A 9,883-nucleotide genomic window follows, 5' to 3' on the forward strand; every position below is an offset into this window, starting at 1 on the left:
ACACTAATGATAAGATCTCGTAAAACTGAAAAAGCAATGTAAACTAAGAATGTGGAGACAGGGAGCATTCAAACTCTCGCTATCCATGAGGTCTTACCTTACCTTCTAAGCCCAGCCTGCTACACAGGCCCAAACTCACAGCTGGGCCGAAGTAGGATGCCTACGGTGGTACCGCAGCCAGCGTAGGTGTCTGCCAACTGCCAGCTTTCCCCATTAAAAAAATCAAAACGGTGCCTGGCATTTTTTCACTTACCCCCTTCACCCTTGCCAGCAGCAGCCGAAAGGCGCAGCCCTTCCCCAATTCCGGCCACGCCCCAGCGCCTCCGCCTCCCCCTTCACTCCCCTCCCAGCTCCTCCGCCGCCCCCGTCGCCGTCTCCTCCGCCGCGCCCCTCCGGCCGGGTATCCACCAGCGCGCTTCCTCCCTCCCTACCCCCCTTCCCCAGCGCCGCCGCCTTTTCCACCAACTCCATCTGCCAATCTAGAAACCCCTATTTGTTGCGCCACCCTCGCTCGTTCTGATTCGGCTGATCTGATCGGTCGCTGAGCAGATGGGCAGCGACGCCGAGGAAGTATCCCAGCCGGCGTCGTCGCCGGAGTACGAGCAGGACGACGACGATGAGGACTGCTACCTGAGCGATCAGGAGGACGATGCCCTAGAGGAGTCCGTCCTCCAGGTCCTCGAGGACGGCAACCTCGAGGACTGCCATTGGTCCTCCTCCTCCGTACGCGCCTCGCTTACCCGTGCTTCTCCCGGCCCTCTCCGTCCGTTGGCGCACCCGATTGCTTCTCTTACTGACGGATTATTTTCCTTGCTTTTGCTTGCAGGTGATCACCAAGGAATATCTCTTGGCGGCGCAGGTGACTATATGGCCCGAGGGCTCCCCCCATTCTGTTTCCAGGCTGTAAGCGATTTCCGGATGCTGACGCTTTATTTTGCAAATCTATTCTGGCCGATTGGGGTCTGTAGAGGGAGGATCTGAGGAAGGTGATGGAGCTGCTAGGGTTAAAGGAGCACCACGCAAGGACGCTTCTAATCCACTACCGCTGGGATGTGGAGAGGATATTCGAGCTGCTCGATCAGAAGGGGAGGGATAGGCTCTTCTCCGAGGCTGGTATTCCTCTCGGAACCGCCAATAATGCTGGCTCGCCCTCTGCGACTGAGGTCACCTGCAATGTTTGTTACGATGATGTGCCCCTCATGGCCGCTTCCCATATGGACTGCGGCCACAACTACTGCAATGAATGTGAGTACTAGTCGCTGAGAGCACGGAAGTGCTTGTTATGTATATGAAGCTTTGCATATGTGCTAGCTATAGCTTTTATATGCCGGTAGAACGATCTTATGATTGCATTTTCAGATGAATACTTTGCTTTTTGACCACTGTGCTGATCAGCAGTGTGATATTTGTGTATTAGGAATGACAAATCAACAAACATCTTATTATCTTATGAAGAAAATGGCGCAACTTATCATCTTCATTTAGCTCTGTATCATTGTAGACCATCTGTACTTGTACTTCATGCACAAAATTAACCTAGGGAAGCAGGGGATATCACTTCCTAGTCGCAAGAATAATCATTATGTTACTTCATTTAATCTACTAGTCTATTATTACGAATTTTGGCTCTAAGTACCAGTAAAGAATATATCAACTACACAAGTTTTTTATACTCCCTACCTCCACGCCAACTGCACCCTGTGAATTAGCATTGCTATATCATTTATTCCTGAATAGCCACTAATATGTGTGTTTCATCAGGTTGGACAGAATATTTCATTGTGAAAATAAATGAGGGGCAGAGTCGGCGTGTCAAGTGCATGGCTCCAAAGTGCAATGCCATCTGTGATGAAGCATTAGTCCGGAAGTTAGTAAGTGCAAAGCGCCCAGATATTGCTGAGCGCTTTGAAAGATTTTTACTGGAATCTTATATCGAGGACAATGATACAGTCAAGTGGTGCCCCAGCACACCACATTGTGGAAATGCTATACGTGTCAAAGGTGATATTCATTGCGAGGTGGAATGTACATGTGGACGCCAGTTTTGTTTTAATTGCTCCTCAGAAGCACATTCCCCTTGTTCCTGCGTGATGTGGGAGCTCTGGATCAAGAAATGTCGTGATGAATCAGAGACTGTGAATTGGATAACAGTAAATACTAAGCCCTGTCCCAAATGTCACAAACCTGTGGAGAAGAATGGTGGCTGCAACCTGGTTGCATGTATATGTGGACAAGCATTCTGGTGAGATTTCGTATTCCTCTTGAACATTTATGTTTTATTACATACCGTTCCATTTGTTGGCAGCTAATGATGCACTGTTGTTATATTGATGCCTTCTTTTATTTGTTATATTGGTACCTTCTTTTATCTTGATACTTGTCCATACAAACTGAAAGCACTACATACGTCTTGTCTTCTTCCTACTTTCCTGTTTTATGTAAGCGTGAGCATACTTTCCAATGAGTAATGATGTTCAAACGAATTGTAGAACAGAATGCGGTACGATGAGATAGAATGCAGTAGAAATAGAAACAAAAATAGGGAACTGATACCTACCCCTAAGGGTCAAAGCAAGCCTTCAGTTCAGTTCGCTTTTCTTAGAATTAATCAAATCTCCCCAAGTAGTATTGGCACGTACGACCAGTCAGTTAACAGTTGGCTACTCTACCACTGAGCTACTGAGGAACAAGGGGGGATTCAAACTCCAGAGTTGAACTCCTGCTCTCAACCCATGAACAAACTTGCTGGAATGATTGCCCCGGCCCTTGATCTTCGGGATGCAGAGTAGGGGATGTCTTGGCACATGTTAGTTAGGACTTGGAACCAGTGAAACCCACCTTGGGTAAGGTGACGTTCAGTTTGGAGATCTAACAATTCCTTATATCCTGTATCCTCGATTGATGCAGCCTCAGATGCTTCAATTGTATTTGTAGAGTATTCAGATATACCGAGTTAACAAATCAGCTCGGTCAGTACTACACTACAGCTAGGATACTATCGTGATATAATTGTATGGTGGGCAGATAGTACTTTGATGGTGGTGAAGTACATACTGTTCTTTCTTTGATACCGATTGCTCTTTTGTAAGGACATGTTTTCTGACATATTTATAGCCCCATAATTATTCTATAAAGATACAACCACCTAGATTGTTAATGAAAATTTGTTGGTAGTTGGAAATAATAAGTTTGGTATCATGCTTTTACCAGTAATTCATAGCATATGGAGGAAAGTCTTGTAATGGTATAGGTGTATGGCTTATCTAGCCTTAGTGTGGAAGTATTCTATCCATCATTCATAGCTCCTGCCCTGATCATGTATGCTACGTATGACTTATGGTGTGTGGATATAATAGCAAAAGCTGTGCTCTGCCAATTGTGTAATGAGACAGAGTATTATTGTTTCGTATTCAAGAATGCTCACTGCTAGAGGTAATGCTGGCAGTCTGGCATGTATCTGATCGGAAATCTAGACATCATAGTAGCAGTGGCGGTGCCGGGAATTCATTCATGTGTAGTCAATTCAAACTTGTGTAGTCATACGTATGTATTTACGATTTTTTTCTGCATGATGTATACTCATTATATGATGTTCTTGATGTGTAGTCATTTGACTGCACAGCACATGCATGGCTTCGCCACTGCATAGTAGGGTAATACAAGAGACACTGCAGACTTCAATTGTACTGTCAAGGGTCATTACAGGCCTTTATTAGCATGTGCCTGGCAGGTTATAAAAAATATTTTAAGTTTGGTGTGTCATTCACGCTGCGCCACAACTTACATGCTACACTGACTACGATGTTCGCCTCTTGTTCTCTTTCTCGATTTTTTCCTCTTCACCCCACTTGTTCTTAAGTTTGAGTTTTATTTTGCTGATTTTATGTATTTTGGATGCAGTTGGTTATGTGGTGGTGCTACTGGTAGAGATCACACATGGTCAAGCATTAGTGGCCACAGTTGTGGCCGATTCACAGAAGATCAGTCAACGAGAACAGAACAAGCAAGGCGAGACCTCTATCGATATATGCACTACCACAACAGATACAAGGCACATACTGATTCTCTTAAGCAGGAAGCAAAGCTTAAGCGTGACATCCAGTGGAAGATATCCATTTCTGAAAATAAGGAATCCAAGATAAAAGATTACTCTTGGGTGATAAATGGACTGAACAGGCTTTTCAGATCAAGGCGTGTTCTTTCATATTCTTATCCTTTTGCATTCTACATGTTTGGTGATGAGATTTTCAAGGAGGAGATGACTCCCGAGGAAAGAGAACTCAAGCAGAATCTGTTTGAGGATCAGCAACAACAATTAGAGTTCAATGTTGAAAGGTTATCTGGTTTCCTCGAAAAGGATTTTCAAAATTTTAGTGACGAGGAGGTTATGGATACAATGAAGCATGTTATCAATCTTTCCAATGTGGTAGATAGGCTCTGCAAGCAAATGTAAGAACTCTACTCAACAAAATCCCTGTCAGTTACCTTGAGAAAATATGTTTAGCCAGTGTTTGTGCAAAGTAAATTGTACTAACTGTGTATTGCCTTGCAGGTATCAGTGCATTGAGAATGATTTGTTGTACCCTCTCCGCACGCCTCATAATATTGCCCCATACAAATCCAAGGGTCTTGATAGAGCCTCAGAGCTCCATATTTGTTTGGACTCTGCTGAACAAAGTTCACCATCTATGAAGTGTAGTCAGGATGAACACAAGAGTCAAGCTGGTTTATGTAGCGAATCAGGTATTTAACTGGCAATATTTCCTTCATACCAAGGCTTAAATTCATATGATAAGGATCACCATACTAGAAGTTGGTCATTAGCTGTTTCTGGTTGCTTATTTTTTTATTAATTGAGATTAGCTGTTTCTGGTTGCTGATGCATATTTTAATATCCGCCTTAGGCTCATCTCTTACGGGAAAGCGACCTATTCTTCAGCTGCACGGATCAAGTTCCGACAACAGTGGACGCCCGTCTCACAAGAGAGAGAGAAGAGATGCTCATGGCGGCGGTGCTCTTTTTGATCTCAACGTGCCAGCCGAAGTGGCGGACAAGATGTGAAGCTCCAGTATCTGACGGAACATTCCGCTGCAACTGTACAGCTGACCTGTGTTTCTTCAGCTACATAAAGGAATTTGTGTTCTCTTTTGTTGCCTTGGGGCGCTTGCTTGCGCTGCAACCTCGCCCTGGGGCTGTGATCCCGACCAATAGAGCAAGCAAACTTTCAACTTATCCTCTTGTATATCATGACATGACATGATGCCGTTGTGCATAGTTCCTATAATGCTAAATCTACCTGTTGAGCAAGAAGATGACTTTTTTTGGGAGAGAACTCTAGACATGTTCTACTATGTTTGTGCTACAAATTTGTTACAATTTTTATTGTAGAAGTTGCTGCTTCAAGCTCTTTGGGAGGCTGACTAACTAGACTTGAAGTGAATAGTGCCAGCTGGTTAAAAATGCCAAGCGGAGCATCTTAATCGCGAAAAAAGAACTCGCAAGGTTTGAATCCTGGGAATGTGTCCCCGCCGAGAAATGTAAGATATGCTGCCTGTGGAGGATTTCGGTGCCACTGTAGATGCATAGCAGCATGTCTGTCGTTGAGGCGTGTTTCCTCCGAGATTGTCAGCTCTGCTAGCTTCGAACATACTGCCTTGGAAGTCAAAGCTTTGGATTGCGTGTTGAGACGTAGCACCTTGGCTGCTCATGCAAAGGGACACGCTGCATATGGCGACCCGATGGTACCGAGGATGCGTTTGTACGACGCACATCACCTGGGAATCTACCGGTGCGTGGAAGAACACTCCATGTTGTCCTCTCCCGTGTTTTCCTTTGGATTTGTGTTGTCCCTCCTCTCTATTCGCTAGGTATCTAGCATCATCTAGCAGAAGAGAAATGGAAAATGCTCGAGCCCTGCACGCCCATTGACTTCCAGATAAGACGCCATTGACACGGTCGTAGTTGTTGGTAAGCTCTAGGCGTTCAGCGCGCTCTCTGACAGCTTGGAAGATCGATGAGAAGAATCTTTCCCGGATCTCGAACTGAGGAGGCTTCAGTAATCAAATGCCACCAGAGCTGGTTTCCTATGTGCGCACATCACGCTGCATCGGTGTGGTTCCTTTCCTTCCTTCACCTGCTCCTTCCAGCAGCTATTCTACCACTCAGCACCGGTCCAAGAGCACATGAAACCCCCGGCATGTCTGTCGCTGGGATGTTTCTTTAATCACTCCACTGAGATTTGAATAGCTTCTCTTCATCGAGGCCGCTTTTGTCGTTATCACGTACGGGCGCAGCTCCCCTCCCTTGTTGTCATTGACAGCATCATTGTAGATGGGCACAAGGAAACATCAACAGACGTCTGCCTTCTTTCTTCTTACTCTCGTAGAAAATGAATGTGTCTAGACATGTTTTTAGTGATAGATACGTCCATTTCCGCGACAAGTAATTTGAGACGGCGGGACTAACAAATGTTCAGATGTCCTTCATTTGCCAACAGATAGCCAAAAACCAAAGAGGGTAAAAGTTACCACTAGTAGTGATACCAAACGTACCATTCCGTTATTAGCCATGAAGTCTCTGTTGTGCTTGTGCGATGCGATAAATACTGCCTGTGCAGAAAGCAAGTACCTTCCCCTACACACATAGCACGATGCACAAAAGATTGGTCCAGCAGAACGAATAGTCGTGCAAGGAAAAAAACGCCCTGGACTTATAATGCTCTCCAGGTACGTGCGCCGTGGTGGCGCGTGCGATTGCGACGTGGGGGCGCCGGGCCGGATCATGCTTGAGGGACAGTTGAGGGAGGGGTGCGACCAAACCCACAGCGCAACTGCAGTGGGATTCCGTGACAAGCAGCTACATAACATTTGGGGCCCGGACGCCCGGTTAGGGTACATGAGGGATGGGGCTGGCCGGGCATCCACCGAATCCAGCCGGTGCACACCTCCCACCTCCCATTCCATCCCATGTAGCGTTTGGCATGTATGCTACTTGCCCTAAAGCTAGAGTAAGTCTGGGACAATCGACACGATCCAACCATGTGTATGCGGCCATGTAAGCGCTGATATATGAAGTTAAGATTACCAATCTGCGTGCAGTAAAACTCCGTTTGGCTCGTTGCGGATAGAAAAATCGGCCCAACGCATCGATCCAAACGGACGCGCGTCCGCTTTTCGTCCGCCTGCTGACCCATTCTCGGCCCAATTTTAAGTTTGATTCATGTCGGCGCGGACACGAAACGGACGCGCGCGACGCGCGCCTACTCTTCCCTCTAGCCCGTTAGTCGGTGGCAAAGCGGCCACCATTTCCCTCCACTTTCCCAAAACCTCCCGCCCGCTCGCACTCCCGGTGAGAACGACGCACTCGATGCAGCCGCCGGGTTCGCCTTCCTCGCTCGTCTGGCCTCACCTCCGCCCCCTCCGGCAGAGGCAAGCCCCGCGCCCCCAAAGAAGAAGAAGCAGCTGACGTCCGAGGAGCGGGTCGTGCAGTCGGCCAAGAGGAAGGACCAGAGGCACGCGACGGACGCAAGGGACGAAGCGGCAGCCGTCTCCGCCCTCACCGCCGCCGCACAACAGGAACAAACCAACGCCCAAGTCGTGGCGACAACGAGGTAGGCTCTGATCTACCTAGGGTTAAACCCTGGCCAGCACGGGCTTGTCAGCGCCACCGCGGCCGCGGCCAGCACGAGCTCGTCCGCATTTCCTCGGATGGCACTGCCAGAGTCACCGCACGCGTCTGCCACACACCTGATTCCCGGCTTCCATGTTTATCCCCAAGCCTCCCGCTTCTTCGGGGAATGCTCACCGGAGGTGAGCGTGCTGGCGCCTTCCACGCCCGCGCTCGCACCCGTGTTCATCAACCTCAACGCCATGCCGGTGGCTGGTGGACCATTCTTCGGAGGGGCAAGGAAACACCAGTGGGAGATGTCAGTTGACATGCTCCCCGGCGCCCGCAACCTGTTCGACATAATGCCGACGGCCGACGACGAGGAGACGGTCATCCTCGAGAACATCATCTACGAAGGCGGTGCGGCAGCCGCTGGTGGCTCCGCCGCGGCTGCCTACGATCTCGATGAGACCCAAAGCCAAGACGGCCGAGCGCCATTCATGCCGGCCACCTATGATCAAGCTAGCATGCACGATGCCTTCATGGAAGATCAGGTCGGCCTAGGCAGCTTCCTGCTCGATCACGAGTCCCGAAGGACTACGACCTAGAGGAGGAGAATGAAATGGACATTGAACGGGAGCCTTTGTTCGAGACGAGCTCACCAATAAAGCTGTCGGGGCGAAGTCGAAGTGCAAGAGCAAGCAGAAAAAGGCATACACGTCGCCCGAGGACAAGCTCCTTTGTGAGTGTTTGAGGGACATTGGGCAAGACCCCAATGTCGGTGCCTAACAGAAGGCATCAACCTTTTGGATTCGTCTCCATCACGAGTTTCATGAACGCAAGAAGTTCTCGTCGTACCAAGTGCTTAGCAAGCGTGGGTGGGTGTCCCTTTCGAAGCGATGGAGGGTGATACAACAAGAGTGCAACAAGTATTGCATCACCCTTGAGAGCATCAAGGCACGCCCCGTGAGTGGCATCGGTATGGGAGACATGGTATACATGTGCCGCCACTTCATTTTCATTCCCATTATGCTTGCATGTCCATTTGCATATCCATTTTGCCCATATGCTTGCATGCTTTTCAATTGTAGGCATTCCAAGCTTTGGATGCATTCAAGGTCCAACATGATGGCAAGTCCTTCCACCTCTCCCATTGTTGGTTGGTGATCAATGGGGAGGAGAAGTTCAAGGCACAATATGCTGCCCTCATGGCGTGTGGGGGGAAGGCAGCCGTGGAGGAGCACGTGGAGGGCGAAAAAGTCACAGCCGCGGGGGAATACCAACTCCAAGAAGGAAGACAAGTGCGATGCGTCATCGATTGCCTTGCTTGCAACCGTGGAGGGCATGATGAGCAAAAAGGACTCAAGGGAGGAGAAGTAGCGGCAAGACAAGGAAGAGTAAATGAACACCTTCATGGAGATCCAAAGGAGAATCTACTAGGGAGATACTTATACACATGAGCTCACCAGTAGCGCTTTTAAAAAGGAAGCACTGCTGCTAAATATCAACAACGCTTTGGCAGAAACAACGCTGCTACTATGCACATAGCAGTAGCGCTGTAGATATAAAACATGCTACTATTAATTGCCAAACCGTTGCAGGCAGGCTAGATATACTAGTATCGCTCATGCGTAAAAAGCGCTACTGCTATTGAACTTAGAAATAGCGCTTTCCTCTGACCAGTGCTACTGCTAGGACCAAAGTTTAGTTCCACCACGCTCCTCGAACAGAATGTTTACCATCTTAAATATGGTGCTTCTCAAACTATAACAACCACTTGGTCTTCATTGTACTCTATGTGTAGGATCTGTGGCAGTATGAATCTTCACCTGTTCCTAAACAGACAAAGATTCATATTGACAATTTAGATTCTACACAAAAAGATCAATGATGACCAATGATTTTTTAATGCTAATGATCATAGCCTTATTAGTAGCACTGGCGCTGAAAAAACGCTACCGCTAATGATCATAGCAGTAGCGCTTGCTTCCCCGAAGCGCTACTACTATTGTACTTAGCAGTAGTGGTGGTTTAGAACGAGCACTACTATTACGGGGCACCTTATCCACATGCCCTGGCCTGCGGGCGTCCTCACTCTCCCCCTCACACTGCACTCGCTCACTCTGCCGTGCGCCGTCACCCACCAGCGCCCCAAGGTACGTATTTGCCCCCTCCCTCCCTCTCCGCCCTCCTTTCCCCTCCCTCTCACCGCCCTCCTCCTCTCGTCGCCCTCCTCTCCCCTCCCGTCGCCCCACCTCCATCCTCCTCCTCCCTCCT

The 9,883-nt window shown here is 48.3% G+C and overlaps 1 protein-coding gene across 1 annotated transcript; it reads left to right on the top strand.

The window, feature by feature from the left end:
- Positions 1-277: 277 nt before the first annotated feature.
- LOC119291129 (probable E3 ubiquitin-protein ligase ARI2) lies at positions 278-5,356 on the top strand. The gene is made up of 7 exons (XM_037569841.1): positions 278-723; positions 827-859; positions 969-1,245; positions 1,762-2,242; positions 3,901-4,449; positions 4,553-4,743; positions 4,905-5,356. The coding sequence occupies exons 1-7, from the start codon at positions 550-552 to the stop codon at positions 5,060-5,062; spliced, it is 1,863 nt and encodes a 620-aa protein (XP_037425738.1). The 5' UTR covers positions 278-549; the 3' UTR covers positions 5,063-5,356.
- Positions 5,357-9,883: the final 4,527 nt, after the last annotated feature.

The sequence above is a fragment of the Triticum dicoccoides genome, chromosome 4B, assembly GCF_002162155.2.
Source record: "Triticum dicoccoides isolate Atlit2015 ecotype Zavitan chromosome 4B, WEW_v2.0, whole genome shotgun sequence".
Classification (NCBI taxonomy): domain Eukaryota; kingdom Viridiplantae; phylum Streptophyta; class Magnoliopsida; order Poales; family Poaceae; genus Triticum; species Triticum dicoccoides.

Coding starts and splice junctions, on each gene's coding strand:
- LOC119291129 (XM_037569841.1), top strand. CDS start 550: ATGGGCAGCGACGCCGAGGAAGTATCCCAGCCGGCGTCGTCGCCGGAG. Junction 724..826: donor GCCATTGGTCCTCCTCCTCC/GTACGCGCCTCG, acceptor TTTTGCTTGCAG/GTGATCACCAAGGAATATCT. Junction 2,243..3,900: donor ATATGTGGACAAGCATTCTG/GTGAGATTTCGT, acceptor TTTTGGATGCAG/TTGGTTATGTGGTGGTGCTA.